Source organism: Channa argus, chromosome 5, assembly GCF_033026475.1.
Source record: "Channa argus isolate prfri chromosome 5, Channa argus male v1.0, whole genome shotgun sequence".
NCBI lineage: Eukaryota > Metazoa > Chordata > Actinopteri > Anabantiformes > Channidae > Channa > Channa argus.
In genome coordinates this window covers 12465852-12490348 of record NC_090201.1, presented here as the reverse complement: position 1 = coordinate 12490348, position 24497 = coordinate 12465852, and the positions used below count along the sequence as shown (strand labels likewise).

Here is a 24497-nt window from a genome sequence, read left to right as displayed (position 1 = left end):
TTTAAATCTGCATCTAACTTAAGATCCGCATTAAAATGCACATAATAAACAATGAATGTGTCATACCCAATTTTTCAAATTATTTGTTTTTCTTTTTTTATCATAGCATATACTGAACAAATCCCCAAAATTGTTCATTTTGGTTCACTACCTCACTAACTCACTAACTATCCAAAACAATATTCATCCTTATTTAAATACGTTATCTAATACCGTGACACACAACTCCTTTCACACTTATTGGACGATAAGAAAGATACTGACGAAAAGGTCTCTCTTAATACAGTATTACTCAGGGAGCCTGTTTAATGAGGAACAAAATTCTCAAGGCCATATGTTTCTGTACGAGACCATTTTGGTAGCTGGTACTTCAAGAGACCAGCTAGTATCTTTAGCATCACATCTTTCTTACGATTATACTGCCATATCCAACGTTGTTTTGAATCCAACATTTGGTACGCCTTATTTGACTTTTTCAAATGTTTGCAACTATTTTTATGGATATGTAATGTATTAGTGTGTTGTATTACAGTCAGTTGGATGGAGAGTTACCATAAGGTTAGCATACATGTTAGCATAAATGTAAGAGGCGGGGCTTACATTTAGGGCGACTTTGTCAGTATATTAAAATTATCTTATTGTTGTTTGTTTTAGAGTAAATATCTCCGTGTTAATCGTTAAGATTGGCATAATGTGTATTCTGGGTATAGTTAAAAATGCCATCATTAGTACATTTATTCGTCGCTGACTTCCGCACCACAAAGAGCGTGATTGACCCATTTCTTAATTCTCCTTAAGATATCGCTAAATTCAAAGAAATTAGTAATAAGTTGCAAGTAATTAGGTTAAAGTAGCTTGTCCGAAGCCTTTTAAGTATCACCATCATAGTAAATGTGTCGTTGGTCAGGGTTTCAGATGGACAACATTCAACAGAACAAAGACAGTACGAACCGGTCCGACCTGGTTTCTGAGGAGGGCAAGAACAGAAAATCTGTTTTGTGTCAACGGTGCGGATCTAAGGTGCTCTGTCCAGGAATGGCAGCGTTTGCGGAGAAAGAGGTATGAAGTGTGTCAAAAGGCAATAACCTGGGCTGGCTGACACACCTGCCGTCTGATACACCGCTATTTTGGTATTTTATATATCATAATCAATACATAATCAGTGATCCACATATCTAGGTGTATCTAGGTAGGTGTATCTTTGATGTTTTTTCTACAAAAACATCAAAGCAAAGTCCTATCAAAAAAGTGTTTACGTTTCATGAGATGCAAGTGCAAGAAAGAGGAAGCCAAGCCGAATGGATTTTGTTTTTCGTTTAACTAAATTTAAGTGTATCGGTAGACGCTGAAGAGTTCTGTTTTCATCAGTTTTTGAATATTGGATGTGAGTTTGCTGAGCGTGCAGAGTTTGGTAGCTCGTTCCTCCATCGTGGGATCTCTGAGCTGAAGAGTTTTGCTTGGTGTCTTCTGTACGGTGCTGCAGTCTGCTGATTTCATTGGTTTCTGTTCTGTTTTTGTTGCTTTGTAATACTCCAGCTTTAGGTTCTACAAGATAAACATCTGTAATAGATATGACTAATGTTTTATGTACTGTACATGTCAGGTCAAAAAACCCTGTTGCACTTTTGAGTTTTTATTTTTGAGATTTGAGGTTTTCTTTGTCATCTAACATTTTGTTTTCTCTGACCAGCTGTTCCTGCCATCCATGCGGAAAAAGAGTAGCCTCAGCACCACAGAGGGCACAGTGGATGGGGACACTCTGACTTCCCACTGGTTAGTGGACGACATGTACACTTTTGAGAACGTGGGCTTCACTAACGATGTGGGGAGAATCAAGTATCTTATTTGCGCAGATTGTGAGATTGGACCAATTGGCTGGCATTGTTTGGATGATAAGAAAAGTTTCTATGTCGCATTGGAAAGGGTGAATCATGCATAGTGTAAGTGCATGTAAGACCACCAGAACTTTTAAAAAATGTGTTGCAAGGCTGTTCATCTTTTTATGGCTTTATTCTCAGAGTTTAGGTTCAACCAAGATGACCTATCAGACACACACATAGATTTACACACATTTCTGGTTGATATGTATACAGAATTAGTCCCTATAACAGTACTATGTCCATTCTCCCCAGTCAAACTGAGAACACAGTGACCATTATGTTGTAATAAAAAATGTGTTTGAGAAGCTGTTGAATGTTATTAAGCAGCTGTTTCCTGAGTAGTAATTTATGAGGACTGAGAGGTTTAATAGATCAACAATAATCTTGTCAGCAATTCATCATTTAAAATTAGTAATATGCAAAAATATTAAACTTTTATTGGCTTCTAAAACAAACCGGGTTTGCCTGTTTACATTATTGTGAACTTATGCCCTTTTTCTGACTCTAGGTCTAACAAAACCTATTGCCTATTTAGTAGAGTGGATGTAATTTAAAGCGACAGGCTGACAAGGTATTTATTCAGTAACTAAACTAGTTTGTTCAACATTTTCAGTTGTGATTGCTATTAAAGCATTTGCATGGTCTCAAAACTCTCAAGTGCCCAGTGAGGCATCTGTAAATCTTCCTACAAAATGCTCTGTGTACGAGAGCTAAGGTGGTCTGTTTGTCATATGCTGAGGAAAATGAATTCAAGTTCATTGACATGTTGGGGCTCTTTAACCATTTTTAACCATGTTTAAGTAAAATGTATGCACTTTGCGTAGTGCATACATACTAGGTAATCGAGACATGACGTAAACTGGATAAATTCAGACTTCACTGTTTCCTGCACATAAATATTACTGAAGAAAGTTTGATGTGGATTGGTGTTGGTTGTGGTATTTGGTTGAACCAATTGAACCAAAAACCTCCACATAAATTTTAAGATGTAGATCTACTGTTCACCACTAGAGGTCCTGATATCTTTATTTAACATACTAGCTCTGTTGGTGAATTTGCTGGGGGTCCTTTTGTAATTTTGGGTGTGATGTATGACTGTCAGTAATACCTCCCTGCCTCAACCCAGTGAATTCGGCCACCTAAAGTGGGGGCAGTAATGCTAATCATTGAATGCTCTTTCAGGTATGGTAGTGGTGCAGCAGTTTGCTCACTATTTAAAGTATATTTTAAGAATAGGTATGCACAGATCTGGCCATTTGTGATCGTAATAAACATAGGTACAGGACATATGTGAAGAGTGTCTAGAATGCTATCCAGATTTATAGAAACAGGGGCTCTATACACAATCACCACCGGACACTTACAGTTAATCAATGGTTTTTTGTTTGTTCAACTTTAAACATTGCCAGTAATTCTCTCTCTTTTCTTCTAAAAGTGAAAGACACCTGGTATGTGTGGTCTGCTGTCTAAAATCCACTGACAGGAAGTTCAAATGAAACACAGAACAGGGATATTCAAATCACTGTTGTTTACCAAGTGAAATACATGCAGCGGTTAACATGTTCTCAGTGAGGCTGTGCCCAAAATGTCTACACTCTGTAAACTAATTTAAGTTAATGTGTAGTTTTCAGCTTATATGGGCTAAATTGTTTTTATATGCGATCCCATTTTATTGATTGATACAACTGTGCTCATAAAAACATATTCGACAATGCTAAAGTTTTATTTAACAGGACAATAGCATTAAACACAGCATATTTCACTGGATTTGATAGATAACAAAGACAATAACAGACATCACCAATTTAATTTCCAAAAATCTTAACAATTACTTCCTGTGATTGTGGGTTATCTGGAGATGTTGTTAACCTTACTTATAAGTTCAGTTAGCATCAGCTGTGACTGCCTGCAAACTATAGTAGCTAGGAAGCACATTGTCTCATATAGTACAGGCGTGTGGAAAAACACTTGAATGACATTGTTTTTTATTGGTTTTAAATTGAGACTAATAAGCGTATGAAATTGGTTTTTAAATTAAGTGAAACCTGGCTGCCTTTCAACTTGGATGCATAAATAGTGCACAATTAAAATATTTTGATTGCAAATGGCTACATATCAATGTTTATTGATGAAAATTCACAGCCATGGGGGTTTGGTTATCTGTACATTAGGACAATTTGGAGTTAATTTTAGTGCATCAACGTCTACATAATAATGTATAAATGTATAAATCTCTTTAAATTAACACATTATTAAGCAAGTTACCCTTAGTGCATTGGCAGAAGTGAGAAAACATTTGCAGCAATATTTGCTATATTTTACTAGCTTTAATTAAAAAAATAGAATACATTTCTTGTTTAATAAAAATTCTTATTACTAAAACGAACAATCACTATATTGGTGGTGTAAGACCAAAATTAGTTTTCCATTCATGTGAAATGGGGAGAGATCTGACACAGTTCCTCTGTCTCTCTCCACTTTGGCTAAACACTGAATCTTGAGATTCCCCGATGTTCAGGCCGTTTGAGAGAAAGTATCGTGACCTATTTTAGAAATAGTGTTTGTTTAACGTTATATTTGTAGTTTAGAAGCTTAGCTTGCAACCCGATGCTAGCTCCCACTGGTTTTATTTACAACAGTACCAAGCCTATTTCGTGCCCCCACGCCGTTTTTAGCCACACCGCGGAGAACCACGTCGCCTGGTGGAGCCAACTGTGAATGTCGTCTCCGCCAATCAACCTGCTCCTCTAGACCATTTAAAAACGAAGTGCCGGTCATCGCGCAATGATCTGCTGGGTGTGTTCGATTAGAGTTTGTAATGTAGCGTCGGACACGAGTCTATTATTTCACACAGCCGGGCGGGGTGAGTAAGGGCCATTCCTTTGTTTGTAACCCGATTTCGTCCGTCCCAAACGGGTACATGAATCAAACTCATGTTTGATTACCGAACAAATAAACTAACAATCCTTAGCTAAAGTATGTTACCCACATTGTTACGGGGTAAGTTCAAATGTTTTATATATATATATATATATATATATATGAATTTATTTTGTACGGAATTGGATTGCAATGATGTTAAAGGCGTATATCCCAACAGCCCTGCAGGCATTTAACTTTAGAAAAATGCTTCTCTTGAAGCCTGTTTGTTTCATAAAATAATTATATACATGTTCGGTTTTGGAACATGAAATACTTACTAAAGCGTATGTTTACTTGGAATTGAGTTTAACAATTACCGTACCTAAATCATTTCTGGGTGTCTACTTTTCAAAGCGGATGAGTACTATCTCTGGCTGTCACCCTGTAGTCTCACTAGATAATTCGTCTTTGAGTTCAATGAGTGGAGAGTGGACATGAACTGAAACATCCAAATTCACAGTGAGTATTATCAGTCTGAGGACCCCCGCTCCTGCAAAGTATTTACAGTCATAACGAAGATGCAACGATGACTCAATCGCAGCTGAATGAGTTCATTCCTCCTCCCGAGTGCCCTGTTTTTGAGCCCAGCTGGGAGGAATTTGCCGACCCTTTTGCGTACATCAACAAAATACGACCCATCGCAGAGAAAACTGGCATCTGCAAGATCCGACCTCCGCCAGTGAGTAATTCTTTATTTTCACAGTTAATCGGGGTTTTGGGGTTCGGTTGTACTGGCCGCTGCTGCATTTGAAAATGTAGCAGGCAAAGTTGTGTTTTTAGAGAGCTTTCAACATGGCGGATTGCGGCTGCGAGTTGAATTGTCAGCTAGCCTGAGCTCGGACTGTGTGCGTTTGCAACAACGACACAGTAAATCTCTCAAAGACGTGCCATTCAGGAGAAATTATAAGTCCCTCTTTAAGTTTTTTTATCCATCAAACAGTCGGCCATGTATTTATTGTAACAGTCAGCTTCAGAGGTATGATTTCTAAAAATAATTCAAACGTTAAAGTTTGCCTGCATGCAAATATAATGGAAATTGTTTACGTTGGCGCAGACTGAAATGGTTCCTGGACTCGACGTACGGAAAGTGCCCAAGATTTAACGTTAAACTAATAAAGTGAGCACTGCTTTTTATCACTCGTTCAAATGTAAACTTAGAACTTCCCACCGACGTTTGTCGTGTTTAGTTTGTTATCTGAGGCTTGTTTAAAGCTGCAGTTGTGTGACACGAACGTTGGCTAACGTTGCTACGTGCTCGGTGACCAACTGTTTATGGAGAGATGGGGTCGTTCCAACACGGGGGTTCATGGACAATTTCTCCGTCCGTTTTCATCATATTTACCGAGAACATACGTGAATAAGATTATTCTGGATTTCGGTTAGTTCCAAAAGTATTTCAGACGTTAAGTTGTATTATTCGAATTATGAAAACATCTCTTGAATGATTGGCTATCTTTATAACACTCATTAACTAGTTGGCGGATCAGCTATGCTAAAACTACACACCTCGCTAACATGAAAGGAGAAGAATAATACTTCCTTTAAGCCACAATAACAAGTTAAGACATTTACATCTAAAAGAACCAAAATGTAAATTAATCTTACATTGACTTTATCTTTGATACATATGCGTTAGGAGAGGGCAGATACCCTATTCAGGGTGTGTCCATGCATCCATGCAAATTAGATTAAAGGCAACAATTAGCTGAAATTAATATTACCATAACTCATAACGTAATACTTTGGCAGTAACAAAAGTAACAGTTTTCTTTGATATATGTGACATCAGATCATTGGAGATTCATCTTTATTAGAAATTAGGAAGCAGTAAAGGGTCATTTTGCATGTTTAAGTGTATGGGTTTGGGTACAAGAGACCGAAGAAAAAGAGAGGGTGGGTGGGGCACTGCCTTTAGTGTTTGGTCTTGGGGTTGAAAATGCACTCCTGGTGTAAACAAAAGAAGTGGAAAAAGGTTTGAGCGAATATTGACTGCTCACAGTCTGGCCTACTACACCTGAACCGCTTTAAAATTTCTTCAAGATGTTAGTCACAAAGATGCCTATATATATTTATATATACATATATTGGTATCTTTATGGTCAGCATAACTGTTTTTAAAAATTCAGAGTATGTATTTTAATTGCATACCAAATGGTGAGAAGCAGCAGGTCAACAAAGTACCATTGCCATGCATCTTCACTAAGGATGGCAGCACTGGGCATCCTGGAGGCTTGTATAGTGAAGTGACATCCGGTGATTTTAAGATAGGATCTGGCCTGAGATCTTCGTTTAGTTTGTTTTCTGTTGCTACCTTGTCTCTAAATTAATGGTTCAAAAAGAGAAGAAGTGATTTCTGGGTTTGTGGTCAGCATTTCCTCCATGGTTTTACACAGGTCACATGTTGACTGCAGATCTTAGTAGCATATATGCAAATTATTATGGCACGATGTTTGTGGTTACCTTTTTACCTTGTGCTTGTCATTTTGTAGGGGGGGGAGGACAGTTATATTTAGACCAGAATTGCACTTGTAATCTGAATGGTTTGATTAGATGTGTAAGGTATGGTTAGAATGCCCAGTGCACTTCCATATGTTTCAAAGAATTATTTTCCTTTTGTAGCCGGACATCTGTTGGTTTAGTCCACCTTTGTCTGCAGATGGTATGGTTGCATTAATGTAGCTATTGTTGTCCCAATAATGTATGTTCATCCTAGGAAAGGAGGGGGGGGGGGTCAAAATTCGCATGTAAAAAGTCTCGTGTAGTGCTAATCCCATAGTACCATTACACATAGCAGGTGCTAAAAACAAAGCGAATTCAGTCTGATTTAACAAATTACCTATACTTTCTGTGCTGTTAAAGAATAAAGTTTGAATTGGATCCAGAGCTGTAGCTATAGTAGATTCCAGGCCCAGCTCAGTTGAGTTAATTTGTTTTACATTGATATTTATAACTCCCCCAAAGAAATGGAAAAAAAAAAAGAAAATTAAATCTAAATACAATTTGCATTGTGAGACATTACATGTTAAGATTAACAATTGATAAATTACCTGGTGCTGTGTGTGGGTAGGTGTGGGGTTTACACACATTCAGTCCATGAATTTGTTTTAGAGCCTTTAGATTGTCTTTTAAGAGCAATATCAGTGTATAAACTGTCTCTGTCTGAGAATGGCAATAGCTCAACCTTATTAAAAGACAAACATGAAATCTGAAATTATTCTCAGAGAAAAGTGATTGTTGCACAGTTAGAAATGAGGAGGCTTTTTAGAAAACACCTTCATTATTTCAACTCTGCAAGTAAAAGCTTTGTTCATACTGATAACAGTTACAATATAGTAATCACCATTCTTGGTATAAGTTTATAGTTGTCGACTTCAAGGTGGCCAGGATAACACAATTACTGTCACTCAAGGACACAGTTTCATACATCTTTTCTCATTTTTAAATAGCCTAGCTAGTGACAGATGTTTGGTATCACATCTTGATGTACAAAACTTATCTTGCAGGAAGTTGTGTTGTCTACCTTTATGCAGGTTTGTTTTAACAATGTATATTGGCAACTTCTTTTAAGTACACCTGTTCAATCTAATGGAAAAGATTTTTGCTCCCTGTTGACTCAAACCTTGCTAGTATGAAGCATTAGATGTGAGGTTTTTTTTTGTTGTTTTTTTAGAACAAAATTGTGTGTGTTTTTTTTTTTTTTTTATTCTTTTGATTTTGCAGTTTAGGCTTATTTACCTAGCAGGTTTGTTTTTTATATGGGGCCTTTAGTACACCATGAACCGCTGTCTAAATACTGACAAATCGTGGAACAATATTAGGTTTCAGAGGCTTTTGTTTCACTGTGACAAAGGTTCGGTGTTATTTTGCCTTACAAGATGTGTTTTTTTTTTCTTTCCCTTTTTATTCTCACAGGAATGGCAGCCACCATTTGCCTGTGATGTTGACAGACTGAAGTTCACACCACGTATACAAAGGCTAAATGAATTGGAGGTACCCTCATTTATTATTTTTATTGTTTGTCTTTGTAATAATTGGGTAAATGGAATAGTTTCATCAGATTTGTTGGGAGATCCTTCCTTTCCTTACTGAAAATATTATAGGTTTCCCTTTGATTATAACATTGTGAGCAGACTTGTCTAATTGCTATGGTCAGTTAACTTGGCTTCATTTCCAAAAAATATTATCTCATTTGTCAGGAGAAAGGATTTTTGGAAGAATAGTCCTGTCAAAGAATAAAATGCTTAACCCTGTTTTGCCCTGTTTTAGGCTCAGACCAGAGTTAAGCTCAACTTCCTGGATCAAATAGCAAAATTCTGGGAGCTCCAAGGATGTACTCTGAAAATTCCTCATGTGGAGAGAAAGATTTTGGATCTTTACCAGCTAAATAAGGTATGTGCAAATTCTAGTGTAAACATAAAACTCTATGAATTCGGCAATCAGTCTGCTTTCTACACATACATGGAAACACAACTTATGCAATACTGAATACATGGTTTCTCTCTCTCCCACTCTGAAGCTGGTAAATGAAGAGGGAGGTTTTGATGCTGTCTGCAGAGAGCGACGATGGACTAGGATATCTGTCAAAATGGGCTTTGCTCCAGGGAAAGCCATTGGCTCTCATCTGCGAGCACACTATGAGAGGATCCTCTACCCATTTAACCTGTTTCAGACTGGGGCCAATTTGCCTGTACGTTGTATCACTCATGCCTTTTATTTATTTAATTTTTTTTTTCCCACCCAGTAGAGCTGCAGTAGATGTACTCATTCACAGTTCATGGTTATTCTAAATGTGTGAACACTGACTGGAAGATTTTTCTAGTAGTTTCATGAACATAGATATTGTATTATAATTCTAATAAAGACATGTGGACCTAGTCCTATAGTAATTCTGAGAATGTGATTCAAAAGAACAGTGTAATGTGCTAGGTATTGAACAGTTTAATTTCAGTTTAGTACTTTCACATTCACATTTATTTGAAATGATGTAAAACAAAGGGTTTACAGAGACAACAACTAGGTCATTTGTACAACCTGTGTGAAATTTGTGAAATCTCACAAGCATAAAATCACACTACCATATGCCTTTTTTTTTATAATGGAATTTCTTTTTTTTGCCTTTTTTTTTTTTTTAAGCAGACTAGTTTATTATGTAATGACAGAAGGTTTTCTTTATGCAGAGGGCCACCTTGACCAATGACACTAAAGATAAAGAGTACACCCCTCATGACCTGCCGCAGCGCCAGTCTGTCCAGCCCCAGGAGACCTGCAGCATCGCTCGCCGAGCTAAACGAATGAGATCTGAAGTGAGTTTGATTTGTCTCTTTCTCACTGTTCTGTGATAGTGTCATATTTAATGGACATTCATGTCAGTGCACTGTTTACAAACATTGAGCACGTGATTACTGTAGAGCAATCAAAGTAAGGGAGAAATGTCTTGTGAACCCGTCTTATTTTGTGTTTCCATTATGACAGAAAGGCAGCTGAGCTTAACTCAAACACTGACTGTTGGCAGTCTGAATTTCAAGGGTCATGCCACATTTCCCACACCATTTCTCTAATATCTCCTCAAGAGCAAGTAAAATGTAAAAGTCTTGTCTCTTTCTTTCTCTCTGACTCACTGTAACTGACAGAGAATTAAAACTGAACCTGGGGAAGTGTGTGAGAATCGTCCCAATCTTAGGAGGAGAATGGGAACATATGTTACTAAACCTGAGCCTGGTAAGAACAAAGAGTGCCGATTAAGACAATGGGAATGTGTTGGTTACAATTATTAGAGAATTGTCCTTCACTGAGCCTCCATTTTTGTCTTTTTAGTAAGAATGGTAGTTGCCGAAGTGAAAAAGGAGCCCATTGAACATGAGAATCCAATAAAATATGAAGAAACTGTATTAAATGAGATATATAAACCTCCCATGAACAAAGTAAGTTTGTGTGGTTTCTATTAACATTTGGTTTATTTTACTGTGATTCAAAAATTGTACAATAAAAAGAACAAAAACACTTATCTATTCTTTATTATGTTCACACTCTCACAATTGTTGTCTATTCAGGTGGACCAGTACATGTGTCTTGTGTGTGGCAGAGGAAATGCTGAGGACCGCTTGCTGTTGTGCGATGGCTGTGACGACAGTTACCACATTTTCTGTCTGATCCCGCCTCTTCACGATGTTCCCAAGGGTGACTGGAGGTGTCCCAAGTGCCTGGCTCAGGTGAGCTGCAGACCCCCAGCCTGCAGAGAGCTAAATGAAGACAGAAAAGCTCTTGATGGGGATGTGTTTTAAATTAACTTTAAATATCGTCTTTTTTGTTTCTTTTCTTTTCTCCCAGGAGTGTGGAAAACCACCTGTCGCATTTGGCTTTGAGCAAGCCAGCAGGAGCTACACCCTCCAGGCTTTTGGAGACATGGCTGACTCCTTTAAGTCGGACTATTTCAACATGCCAGTTCATGTGAGTTCTCAATTGTTACTATGTTTTTTTGTTTGTTTGTTTTGTTTCATTTTACTTTCTCTTTCTTTCTTATAATTTATGTTGCTCACTGATGCACTGATTGTGTTTATTAATCTACTGATGTTAAAAGATTCCGCATTGGAAATGAATAAACTTAAATAGCTCATCTTGTTATTGGACAATGTAATTTCTCTGAATTAAAAAAAATACTAATATTAACCCTCCTGTTATGTTCATTTCTGAGGAACAGCCACACTTAATTATACAAAAGTGTCAGAAACCAAAAAGTCCCAAAAAAGATTGTTTATATGTCATCATTACCTCCATTAATAACCATTTCAATCAATAATTAGTTCAGTGATGTTCTTTACTGTTCACAGATCATGGCTCAATAAGGATAAGTCTGTCGTTTATTACAAAAAATCATGTTAAAACTTTTGTAATGTACACTGAAAAGACCTACATATAAATTACAATAATTTTATATGCAATTTTATTTTTAAAAATTTTATTTTATGTTTTGAATTTTTTTTTGTTTATGGAGTGCACTGGTGGGCTTGATTGATAAAGTCTGGATATTGTCGTTACTGTCTCATTTGGATGTTTGTGTTCACGTGTGTGTGTGAGACGGGTGTATTACGTCTCATAGTTGCAAAGAAACAATTAGTATTTGATCTTTCTGACTCTCTTTAGCTTCCATTTTGTCTGCCGGATCAAATTGACCCGAACAGTACCCTTTGTAATTAAAAACATGTAGGGGGGGTTACAAATATGTAAACTGAACCATTTTTATTTTAAATGTTGAATACCCTAAATAAGCCAAGTAGGAGAAGTTTCAAAGTGAAACTTTTTTTTTTTAGATTGTTAACTTTAAAATTGGTCAATTTGACCCTGAACATAACAGGAGGGTTAACACATGGTTTACAACAGACTGTCATATATATATATACAAACTGTCTATAAACACATTAAGTGATTAATGTCTGCAGCTAAATGGGTGGATGAAAAAGATTCAGTGAAAGAAGATAACATTAAATTTAATCGCAACCTCCGTGTCAGTGAGGGGTTTCTTCTAAATACATAGATGAGAGTCAGATTACTTGCAGTAAGAAGACCTTCAAGAGCCCCCAGGAATTGACTCTGTGTGTGTGGGGGGGGTTGTTTTTTTTTTGTTTTTTTTTGTTAGCTTTTAGTATAGTGTTTTTTTTTTTTCAGTTGAGAACAGAAAATCAGGGAAAAAGCAGCTGGCTCTATATAGACACGCTCACTAACATTACCTGGACTTTGTGCTACGTGGCTTGCAGTATAAAGCCCAGGCACTGTCTAGGCCATCTGACTTAGACATTTGCATTCTCACATGCAGCTCCTCCTGAGAAGTTCAGGTTTTTAGCACGTGTAAAAGGGGAAAAAAAACAAAGACAAGGGTTCAGGGAAGAAGCATTTAGGGTTAAAGGGGTAGAGGTGAGAGGATTTGGTTTAGGTTTATCCTGACTTTTTTATGAAGGGCTGTATTTGTGAACACAAATGTCCAAGTGAGACACTAACGACAATATCCAGACTTTATCAATCAAGCCCACCAGTGCAATGTCCGTATTATGTGCGTGACCTCGTTCGTGTAGCATGTTTCACTGTCTTTAGTCATTGGGAGGTTTAAAAGTGAGTGAGTAGGCATGTTGATGACATTTCTATCACTCCACTGCTGTTGTAGACGAGTGATGGATGGCTTAGATGTGCTGTAAATAAAACACTGTTTCCCACAACATAAGTTTTATGGCATGTTCTGCCTCCTGTATGCGCTGATCGTGCACAGAACGCAGGCAGATTTTCTCACACGTAGATACTTCTCCTAACATTGTCTGGAGTTCATATGTTAAACAGGCTTTAGTTGTCCTAAAAAAATTATTTTTCTCCAATGTATAACAAAAAACATGGCGTGTCAAACACAGTAGTAATAACTTTTGTTGTGGAAATAAACATCTTACTGAGTAGTCATTACTGTTGTTTTCACCAACTCCTAGTAAAATTGGCATGCAAAAAATATTCTAAGGCATAACTGTTCTATTTTCATCACAAAAATGTTTTGGGATCCTTGGAGCACATTTTTAAAAAGAAACAGTCTTGTATTCTATTTCTTAGTTTTATGACTTTGTCTCCAACAAAGGAATGCTTTGATAAACAGGACTCTCTCTGGAATTGTGTTATCAGATGATATTTGACCCTGGTGCATGTACTCAGTCTGGGGGGTACACTTAATGCACAAAGTGGGAGGTGAAGCGGTCAGGGGTTTGGCATGGAGGCATAGCGGAGAATGCAGTTCTTGTGTACCAGGTTTGAGAAAGAAAATGCTGTGCTGTGGTGGATTTTTTTTATCTTTGTTTTGTTTTTGTTTTCTTTTTTTTAAGCAGTCCCAAAAAGTTTAAAAGAAAGGGACGTATGCAAAAGGTGTTTATTAGGCTAAGGTGTGTTTTCTAGATTTGTGGAAGACTCAAGTTTTTTTGTATATTTTAGATGGTTCCTACTGAGCTGGTGGAAAAGGAGTTTTGGCGCCTAGTCAGCACCATTGAGGAGGATGTCACTGTAGAGTATGGAGCAGACATTGCCTCCAAGGAGTTTGGGAGTGGTTTTCCTGTGAGAAACGGGCATTTTGAAGTCTCTCCAGAGGATGAGGTACAGGCTGTCATTTGGTATAGTGATGCTCTATTGCACTTGTCTTTAAGTTAATTCATTAAATGAAAACATTTTAACTTCCATTTCTTTTAAAACCCTTTTGAAAAATCCAATTGATCATACATTAATTAAAGCAAAAATATCACATAACATATACAGATGATATTGTAAGAAATGTCCTTTAAGTAATGAACAATAATGATATTATGTTTTTGTGTTGAGATGTGGTCAGTTTTCACCCACCTTGTTAGACTAAGGGTTAAGTAGAGCGTTGAGACCTGTCTCTGACCTGCAGCATTACCTGAGCAGCGGGTGGAACCTGAACAACATGCCAGTGCTGGATGCCTCTGTGCTGACCCATGTTACAGCTGACATCTGTGGGATGAAGTTACCCTGGCTTTATGTGGGCATGTGCTTTTCTTCCTTCTGCTGGCATATTGAGGACCACTGGAGCTATTCCATAAACTATCTCCACTGGTAATGTTCAGTATCCAAACTCTGTTTTGCATCTTTAATAGGGTTTTTAATGTAGGTTTTCAGCTTCCTTACACATCCAGATATTTTCACGGTTTCTCAGAAGGTAATAAGATTTTAAAAATATTATTCCTTTCTGAAGACTATTACAATAGTTTTAGCATTTCATCATGTATCATTCATTAAACATGTACAATATATTATTTCAGTAATATACATATGTATATGGACAGACTGTGAGGTTTTGTTTGATCATACCACCAGGGGGGAGCCAAAAACATGGTACGGGGCTCCTGGTTATGCTGCAGAGCACCTTGAGTCAGTTATGAAAAAACTGGCCCCTGAACTGTTTGAGTCCCAGCCAGACCTCCTTCACCAGTTGGTCACCATTATGAATCCTAATACGCTGATGAACAACGGTGTCCCGGTAACAAGCTCCGCCTTCTACAATCATTTATTAATCATTGTATTTTTGTTTGTCTGCTATTGCAAAAATATTAAAATATATTAAAATCTTGTTTCTTTGTTATTGACAGCAACAGTAAAATGTGTGATACATACAAAATTGCCTCTAGTAACAAAGCAGTTTAAAATGTTACTAATTTTAAATGATACCACTTTCTGATAAGATCATACGATTCATTTAAAATACACAATAAGAACCTACTCTTAGTTTTTTAACAAACCAAATATAAATTAAGTTGCTGTACGCAACTTAAACGAAAGACTGTCAAAATATGTACAACATGTAATTTTCCTGTCGTTTCTTACCCTTAAATTATTCTAGATCTACCGCACCAACCAGTGCGCAGGCGAGTTTGTCATCACTTTTCCAAGAGCTTACCACAGTGGCTTCAATCAGGGTTTCAACTTTGCTGAAGCTGTCAACTTCTGTACAATGGACTGGGTAAGAAATTGGTTCATACATGTTTTTATACAAAACAAAATTTTAATTATTTTAATTGGCCCAAATGAGGTGCTTTACATTATCCTCCAGAAAATGTTTTCTGTATTCGGAGAGCAGAGAAAAACTTGGTTAGAATTATTATTAACGACTGCAATAATGAAAAAGTGGCAAAGCCTTTTGATATAGCACGTGTGGTACACAACAGTAGAACTGAAATAAAATAATAGATTTATTAGGGGAATTTTTATTTTTATTTTTTGCAGGAACAGATATTTGTCTATTTTCTTTGTTAATTTAGCACTAGTGACTTATTTCTATGTTTCTGGTAGTTGCCCGTTGGCCGTAACTGTGTGCAACACTACCGTGAGCTGAGCAGGTACTGTGTCTTCTCTCATGATGAGATGATTTATAACATGGCCTGTAAAGCGAACACAATGGATGTCGAGCTGGCATCAGCATTGCAGAATGACTTGACCATCATGATCCACGAAGAAGAAGAACTAAGGCAAAGGATTAAGAAAATGGTGAGCAGCTCTTAAGGATCCCTCTATTTTTTTTTTTTCTTAGTATATCTGATTAGCGTTAAAATGACAACAGCATATAGTCTGTTTTTAGTGCACATGTCTAATTTACTGTAAGTGCATGTAAGTTCCTGATCTTGTTAATTATCCATAGCAGAGCTAGTATATGAGAACATTTAAATAAGGAGACTTTCTTTAGATGCACAGCTGAAACAATTGGCTCCTATGTCTCCTCTACAGTGCTAACAACTGTTAATTTGTATCCCCAGGGTGTGGAGCAGTCACAACAAGTTGATTATGAGGTGCTCCCAGACGAGGATCGGCAGTGCTGCAAGTGTCGGACCACCTGCTACTTGTCTGGGATCACTTGTGCCTGCAGCCCTGACAAGGTGGTTTGTCTGTACCACACCCAGGACCTCTGTTCCTGTCCTCATAGCAACCTCATACTCAAGTGAGTCTTCAAAACCAAAACAACTCAACAATTGCACTGAATTTAGTTTTTAACTATGATAATGAAACAGCTGTTTTATTTAAGCTGCATACTAACAGCTGCTTGCACCAGTTTTTTTTTTTTTTTTTTTTTTTAAAAGAAGTTATTTCTCAAAATTTAACAATTATTTTAGGAAAAAGTAAATGGACAGAAAATCATATACTTCATGTATTAAAACTGCTTTATGTTGTGTATGTTGGTCATAATATAATAGTTAAGAAATCCTCCAACACATTTGAGAATCAAACACGCAATAATGTGCGCTATACTGTGAAATAAGCAAATAATATTCAAATATTCATAGTAGTATAGTTTGATCACTCAGGAAACTGATTGCTCCAATCCAATGTGACTGTCTGTCTTAAAAATCGCACACTTACTTTTTTGGCCAAATCATATTTTTAGGCCAATAATGTTGTTTTCCTGTTTTAGGTTTGGATTGACCACTTTTTTTTGTTTTAAAACTGAGTTTTCCCATTCCCTGATTACTGGAGAACAGTCAGATTCCTGAACTGCTGACCTAGCACTTTACTATACTCTGTTTCATTGTGTCTTTAATCCATTGGGTGTCACTTATCTGTCTTTCTTTCTTTTCTTTTTTATTAATTTATTTAAGGAAGGGAGAAATGCAATTTAAATCTGTCTGCACTACTGATGTATGCATGACAAAATTACAGTAAAGTTGATTGGTTAATGTTGAAATCAACAACTGTTCACACTCACATTCACACCAACAGGCAATTTAGACACCCCAATTAATCTTTATATCTTAGGACTTTAGAGGGAAACCCAGACAAGCACAGATGAATGCTAGCTCCAAACACAAATGGCCCTGTCAGCTGTTGGATTCTAACCTTGTGTTGACTTTTACAGCTACAGTGTATTTGCCTGTAGCTGGCCTCTGGTGAGGCTGCAGGTTTGGGGGTGTGGTGTGCTGAGCATGTTATTTACCAACAAGTTATTGTCGCATGCACTTCATTCACCAGGAAATCGCAAAATTTAACATTTACCTCTGTGTAGTTTATAGTTTATCCACTTCTGCTAGTAAATGGACTTTCTGCTGCTGGTTTCCTATAACTTTGAAAGGACAGCTGCAGCTGGCCAAGACTTGTGTTGCATTTGTGAATGCTCCTTAATCCATGACCTTCTAGCAGTCAGGATTGAGTGCTTACCACAAAAAATCCTAATGATGGGAGGTCATGAATTCAACTGATATATGAACATTTAACAAACATTTATTACTTGTAGATTAATCCTTAATCCCATAACAAGCAGTTTTAATTTGTAAGAATACAATTAGCCACAAATGCTTGAAAAATTATGTCATTGTCATCATAGTGTATCCGTGGTATGGTTTTTGTCTTGTATCTGCAGTTACAAGTTGACACTGGATGAGCTGTACCCCTTGATGGCCTCAGTGAAGCTGCGTGCAGAGTCTTATAAAGAGTGGTTGTCTAATGTTCAGGAAATCATTGAGAACAAGGGAAACAAGAAAAGAGGTTAGAAATGTTAATTCTTTTATTAAAATTTTTTTATATGTATTTTATAAAACAACCTTTTATGACAATTGTGTCCTAATTCTCTGCGTTGTTTAATGATGTAACGATGTTACATTGTAATAACTTGTACCATTTCTGTCCAGGTTTAGAAGAGCTTCACAACCTTTTGGAACAAGCAGAAACAAAGGCCTTTCCGAAAACAAGACTCCTGGATCAGCTACAAACAGTTACCTCGGAGGCTGATAAAGTTGCTGTGGTGGCACAACAGCTTCTTAATGGGAAGAGGCAGACAAGGTAGTACAAAAAATGGGTGTCCAGTTGATTTCTAGCGTGATTTGTGGATCTAGTTGTTTAACAGTAAATCAAAATCGGACGATTGCCCATAAGACCAACCTTGTGATGCTGATCCACAACAGACATTGTGTCATGTTTTTGCCTGTTGTGTTTTCTAGAAAATAAATTGTATCTATATGTTGAGGTGTGAGGTGACTCGTGTTATTTGTTAGTCTCCCCGTTGAATATCAGATATTCATTCTTTATTGGTCTGGTAAATGGTTTTCATTTGTATTTTATAGGTATCGTTCTGGAGGAGGAAAGTCTCAAAACCAGAATGAACTGACTGCAGAGGAGCTCAGATGTTTTGTCCGACAGTTAGACAGCCTGCCGTGTAACATCCGACAGGCTCCTTTACTGAAGGTTGGTATGCTTGGATTAGACTTGTTTATGTGTATTTATAACCAAATTTTTAATATCAGAAAGTAAATAGATTCATTTAGATGATTTCTATTCATCACCTTTTAAACACATTTGGCATTGAAGTAGCTGTTTTTTTTTTTGTTTTTTTTGTTTTGTTTTTTTTAAACAAACTGGATTATGTTTAGTTGAATGTTAGACCCTAATGTAAGTTTTATACCACCTTCAGGATCTGTTAACCCGGGTTGACAACTTCCAGCAGTGCAGTGAACGTCTACTCTCTGATGAGTCACCCAGTGCTTTGGAGCTGCAGGACCTCTTAGATGTGAGTCTAGGCCTGGATGTGGAGCTGCCACAGCTACCTTTGCTGAGGGAGAGGCTGGAGCAGGCTCGCTGGCTGGAGGCTGTTCAGCAAGCCAGCAGCCGACCGGACAGCCTGTGTCTGGACACGATGAGGAGGTTGATAGACCAGGGTGTGGGATTGGCACCACACAGCTCTGTAGAAAGAGCAATGGCTCGTCTGCAGGAGCTGCTGACAGTGTCAGAGCAGTGGGAGGAGAAAGTGCTCAGCCTTATGGAGGCTAGGTGAGGCTGTGCTGAACCTTATGTTTTATTTGCATCATCCCAACCAGACCCAACACCAGACTGCTTCTACTGTGGATTACATTTTAATGCAGATAGTAATTTTCAATTGAGTATTTTTTTTTTTTTTGTGCTTTGTGTCTATATGACATTACTAATAGGCCATACAAACAAATTATTAATGTTATTAGCAGGGCTTGACATGAACTGTCTTGCTCTCCAGCCACTGTGGCTGATGGTTTTACAAAGTTACCACCACCTCAGCATTTTCACTCAACATGCAGTCTAATAAGACAAAGAGTAGCTTCTTATTACACACAGTAAAAATTGGTGAAGAGGTGTAGACGATAATTAAAAAAATGTAAACTTAAGAAAATATCAGGCGAAACAGTGTTTAAATATTTATTACAAACAGCAATATATACTGTTAAACAGTATAGAAGGAAATTTCTGCACTGACTTTTTTTTTTGTCTAATTGGTTTAAAATAGACCAAATTTCCAACTTTACTTTATATGTTCTGTGTGTATGTATGAAATTTGAATGTAAGATTAAAGGAAAGAAGTAGATTATTGCCAAGCTGCTTTCTGAACTTCTCTTCCTCCTTCTCAATTCCTTCTGCTTTTTTAAAATGTATTTTTAACATTTCTTTAGTCTTAGCTGTGTTTGTGTCGCTGCAGTGACAGTGTAGATGGAGAGCGGAAAAGAGGGAGTGATATACAATTGATGGCACAGCTGTCTGAAATTAAAATGAAATGCAGCAAAATTGACAGGGACTTCTTTGTTTACGTCGTGTGGCATCAGTCACTAGTGCAGTAGTACTTTGCAAACTGACCAGTGAGCAAACACTGTACGGGTAGAGCCCATGGCTCCATCCTCTGTGGGTATTTACCTGCTTCATTTGAAATCTTATTTGATATTATTTTATGAAGAATTTAACATTTAATAAAACTCATTACTTCACAGGCCCTGTCACAGCTTAGAAACACTTGACGCTGCTCTGCAAGAGGTTGAAAACATCCCTGCTTATCTGCCCAATTGTCTGCAGCTGAAGGACATCGTCACAAAGGCCAAAAAATGGCTACACGAAGCCGAAGCACTCCAGGTAAAATATACTCCTGCTGAGGCCATTTTGACTGTGTTCAGTAACTGACACTTGGTGAAGTATGGACTGTAAAGTGTGTGTGTGTGTGTGTGTGTGTGTGTGTGTGTGTGTGTAGCTTGGTGGACGTATTCCTGTCCTGGACAGCCTCTCTGAGCTGGTTCTCAGAGCAGAGGGAATCCCAGTGAGGCTGAACCCCCTGAGCCGACTGGAGGCCCTTGTCAGTGATGTTCAGGCCTGGAAGGAGAGCGCGGCAAAGACCTTCCTACTGAAAAACTCCTCCTTCTCTCTTCTTGAGGTAAATGAAGAGGTTATACTTGTTTTTAATCACAAATGTGCTTTTATGGGCTGATAAAGTGTGCGTTTTGCTGTTATATTTTTAGGTCCTTTGCCCGAGATGTGACATTGGGGCAGGGTATCAGAAGTCCCGATTTAAAAAGGCAAAAGAGACTCCACAGATAAGTAGAAAAGCTTCCACAAAACTGGAGTCTCTATGCGATGTGGAGAGAACGCTTTCTGAGAGCAAGGACTCTGCCTCTGCTGTGAGTATCACAGTTCTCAAAATGGTACCTTCACTTTCACTTTGGGTCAACTACTACCTTTGACTATTATTTAAGGGTTCAAGTTAAATTGTGTACTATGGTACACAATCGAAGTGAACTGGAAAAGATGATTCATCTGTTACTAATCAGCATGTAACTGCTTTAAAACACTGATGTTACATCAAGACTTTTAAATTAGTTTCCAGATTTGTTTATTACATTTTTCTCATCTCACAGATGACCACTCTTGCTGAAGTTTGCCAGAGGGAGATGGAGATCTTGTTGGCTTTGCGTACTTCAAATGAGTCTAAGTTTCTTCCTGCTGAAAACTGTTGTCCCCTTAGTGTTTGTGTTTGCCAAAAGGCTCCTTCAGGAACCATGGTACAGTGTGAGCTGTGTCGTGAAGTTTTCCACTGTGGCTGTGTGGAAATGACCACAGAACTTGAGTACGGGCAAGCCTGGCTGTGCCCTCTTTGTCAACGGTCGAGAAAACCACCCCTGGACAAGGTCCTGCCCCTGCTGGCTTCCCTGCAGAGGATTCGGGTTCGACTGCCAGAAGGAGATGCTCTGCGCTTCCTCATCGAGCGAACAGTGCGGTGGCAGCACAGAGTTCAGCAGGCCTGCACAGAAGGAGTTCTGGAGACCGTGTCAAAGATGGTCAGTATATAGATCTGTCACAGCTATGTTTGAATTTAGTTCAAAAAGGCTTCTTGGCTTTTGTTTTGTTATAATTTACCCTTGGGGGGGGTCTGACACACTGGTCATTGTAAAGCAAACAGATGTTTATTGTTGGATGTTGTTACAGGTAAAAGCTGGACCCAGAATATCGTCACATCTGACTCAGGAAATTAATGGATCATCATTTTATACAGAGCACCACTCTATTCCACTCCAGGGTTGGTGGAAACTCCTCAGACACTTTGTGCAATGTATGTTACATTTTATTCCTCCTCTTATTTCTGTTTCCATTCATATTTCTTACAGGACTTGGGTCTGAGCTGGAAGAGCTGATGGTGGAAGGATTTTTGCTGCAGGTCACTTTGCCTGAGACTGAGCAGCTGTACAGATATCTACTGTATAAACTGGCCCCCCTGCCCTCACTTAGTCCTCCTTCTGGGAACAACACAGAACAGGACCAACAGTCTCCAACAGGGAGCCCCCACCATAACAAGGTAGTGTCACAGCAGTGTTTAAGTAAATGGTCAACAAGCAATAATCTTATTTAATATGTATTCAGTACCAGATAATATTTTATTGTGATATTTATTGTATGTCTTTATAAAGAATGGCGTTTCCAGTCTTAAAAAGGATGCAGCAAACATTCAGAGCAAAAGGACCAAGCGACGCAAGGATAGCTCAGACTCTCAGCATAGTGACAAGGCCAAGAAGTGTCGCAAGAAGTCTAAGAAAAACAAAGAAAGGAGTGAAGAATCCAAGAGGACTTGTTCTCCTTCACACATAATGTCTGATCCTGCTCCATCAGATTCAGAAGAGGACTACTCTCTGTGTGCCGCACCATGGTGCAGAGAACCAGAGGGTGATGAGGTTTGTTTTTATATAACTTTACTATACACCAATCAGCCACAATAGTAACACTGGCGGTCTTAATGTCACGGACAACAAAGGTCAGTATGGCCACTCTGAACGATCTGCGGCTACACAGCTCCATGCACAGCAAAATGCATTACCCCGTGGTGGTAAAAGTACACAAACACAATTCTCATCATTACCAGTTAAAATCTTTTACACAGTTAACAGTAGTAAGAGAGTATCAACATTTTACTCAAAATACAAAATACTAATTATGGTAATAAAGGAAAAACTTGTAGAGTAATTAAAAAAGGAGGTTTAATCAAAAATAAGGGAGGAGGTGATTTTATCATTGTCAACTTGTTGACACATAATGATACATTGTCATTCATTAGCTCATAATATTTTTAGAAAAACTCAGTTATAAGTGTATATTAAAACTATTGTGGGAATGTTGTTGCTGATCGAAGTGTATATACTTGGTGGTAACTGAGTTATTTTCCTGTTCAACATTGTGGTTATTTATTTTTGTATTTCTCACTACTCAGGTAAACTGGGTCCAGTGTGATGGTAGCTGTAACCAGTGGTTCCATCAGATCTGTGTAGGACTGTCTGCTGAACGAGCAGAGAAGGAGGACTATATTTGCATAAGCTGTACACAGCCAGACTATGACGACTATGAGAGGAGAATGAAGACCAAAAAGTCACTTTGAAGGATCAGCAATTCTGTTGTAAGCTGCAGCACTCAAGTGCACACCTGAACTCTGTGTGCCCTGTGGCTCCCCCCTTTACCTTCTGGCTTGCCCTTAGTGAAGATGGTGCTATTTACCTTTTTTTTTCCCCCCAGAGTTACAGAAGACTTCTGTCACAGTTTTCATTATGTGGCTGGTTTTTCAGCTGATCAACTAATCCTTTCTGAAACGTTCCAAGACTTGATGCAGATGTACAAAATGGCTAAATATTTCAAGAACCAACAGGGCAGGGAATTTTTTCAACCAAAAAAAGTCTATTTGACAATACATTTTAGAACATTTTTTACATGCATTGGAACAATGTGAAACTTTCTCTTGCAGAGTACATATTGTTTATCTAAGCAATAACTGAACTGATTAATTGAAGTTCAGTTTCACCAGAGCTATATTTGTGCTTAGAAATTATTTGATAAAATGCCTTCTTGAAGCAAAAATCCTGAGAAACTCACTTCTGCAACATTACACTGTTAAGTTTTGGGGGAGGAGGGAGTGATGTCTGAGCTTGTTGATCCAAAATGGGCAAAAACTTGCACCTAAATATTTAGGTACCCATATCCCTTAAAAACATCACTGACTTTATTATGAAGTCGGTCTTTTTTATTTTATTTTTTTGCGCTGTCTCCAGATGGGGAGGAAAGCAAACGAGCCCTGGATCTGTTGTTCTTCGCATAGGATGAGACTTTATTTATGTTCACAACATAAAAATGAACTGTCCGACATCAATGGAATGTAGATTTTGTTTTTAGGGTGGTTTTTCCCTATATGGTTTAGAATGAACATAATGGTGTTTGGACTTAGATTTCTTTGCCACGGGTATATGACCTTTTTCTGCTCCTTTGGGTAAATAATATAATTCAAATGTTGGACTTTGCATTATAAAATAAAATGTTTGTTCCCACATGCCTCGACTTGTCAATCTTCTTAGTCCTAAATTCATCACTTGCATTATGAAATAAATAGTTGTTTCTTTGTTTTGAACAGTTACACACTTTTGGCTGTATATGCCACTATAATGGATTATGACTTTTTTTCATTGGACCCCCTAAAGTTGGGGTCTGTAAATAAAATTGTTCTACATCCAAGATTTATTTGAGTTCTATAAAGAGAATATGTCATAGGTATCAGAAACCATTCAAAATAGACTGCTAACTTGGATTGTATGTCCACCTTCTCATGAAAGCTAATATATAGGATATAATTACTTTTTTAAAAATTGCAAAATTGGAAGATTCCTTATTGTGTCACGCAAACATACAGTGTCAAAGAAATACTTAAAATAGTGATAAAAGTTGAACGATGAATATTAGTCATTCCCAACATTTTAGGCCATACACATCACTAATAGCGGTTATATTGCTGAATATTTGAAGCAAGCTGCAGTGGTTTGTCTCTAAAGTAAAATGTTCCACCTCACATCAAATGTGAAGTATTTTGGCATTAACAATGTTAAATGTATGTAATACATTTAAACATTGTTTAAGGGCCGTTCA

The 24497-nt window shown here is 37.7% G+C and overlaps 2 protein-coding genes across 5 annotated transcripts; both read left to right on the top strand.

Moving 5' to 3' along the window:
• The first annotated feature begins 322 nt into the window (after positions 1-322).
• Positions 323-3989, top strand: rabif (RAB interacting factor). Its single transcript, XM_067504738.1, has 3 exons — positions 323-455; positions 908-1059; positions 1691-3989. Exons 1-3 carry the CDS (start codon positions 335-337, stop codon positions 1937-1939), a joined length of 522 nt encoding a protein of 173 aa, XP_067360839.1. The 5' UTR covers positions 323-334; the 3' UTR covers positions 1940-3989.
• On the top strand, positions 1689-23907 carry kdm5ba (lysine demethylase 5Ba). Of its 4 annotated transcripts, none has more exons than XM_067504730.1 (27): positions 1689-1773; positions 8715-8792; positions 9069-9191; positions 9319-9489; positions 9980-10105; positions 10433-10520; positions 10617-10723; positions 10853-11011; positions 11130-11249; positions 13758-13916; positions 14212-14393; positions 14655-14817; positions 15178-15297; positions 15627-15821; positions 16088-16269; positions 17683-17807; positions 17951-18101; positions 18383-18503; positions 18730-19085; positions 20048-20186; positions 20302-20481; positions 20567-20725; positions 20963-21382; positions 21531-21621; positions 21710-21897; positions 22010-22270; positions 22804-23907. In XM_067504730.1, the coding sequence occupies exons 4-27, from the start codon at positions 9388-9390 to the stop codon at positions 22966-22968; spliced, it is 4059 nt and encodes a 1352-aa protein (XP_067360831.1). In that variant the 5' UTR covers positions 1689-1773; positions 8715-8792; positions 9069-9191; positions 9319-9387; the 3' UTR covers positions 22969-23907. The 4 variants fall into 4 exon arrangements, with proteins under 4 accessions (XP_067360831.1, XP_067360832.1, XP_067360829.1 ...); XM_067504728.1 differs by lacking the exon at positions 1689-1773 and adding an exon at positions 5176-5481; XM_067504729.1 differs by lacking the exons at positions 1689-1773; positions 10433-10520; positions 10617-10723 and adding an exon at positions 5176-5481.
• Positions 23908-24497: the final 590 nt, after the last annotated feature.

Coding starts and splice junctions, on each gene's coding strand:
- kdm5ba (XM_067504728.1), top strand. CDS start 5,329: ATGACTCAATCGCAGCTGAATGAGTTCATTCCTCCTCCCGAGTGCCCT. Junction 5,482..8,714: donor GCAAGATCCGACCTCCGCCA/GTGAGTAATTCT, acceptor TTATTCTCACAG/GAATGGCAGCCACCATTTGC. Junction 15,822..16,087: donor GGCAAAGGATTAAGAAAATG/GTGAGCAGCTCT, acceptor TTGTATCCCCAG/GGTGTGGAGCAGTCACAACA.
- rabif (XM_067504738.1), top strand. CDS start 335: ATGTTTCTGTACGAGACCATTTTGGTAGCTGGTACTTCAAGAGACCAG. Junction 456..907: donor TGTTTTGAATCCAACATTTG/GTACGCCTTATT, acceptor GTCGTTGGTCAG/GGTTTCAGATGGACAACATT. Junction 1,060..1,690: donor CAGCGTTTGCGGAGAAAGAG/GTATGAAGTGTG, acceptor TTCTCTGACCAG/CTGTTCCTGCCATCCATGCG.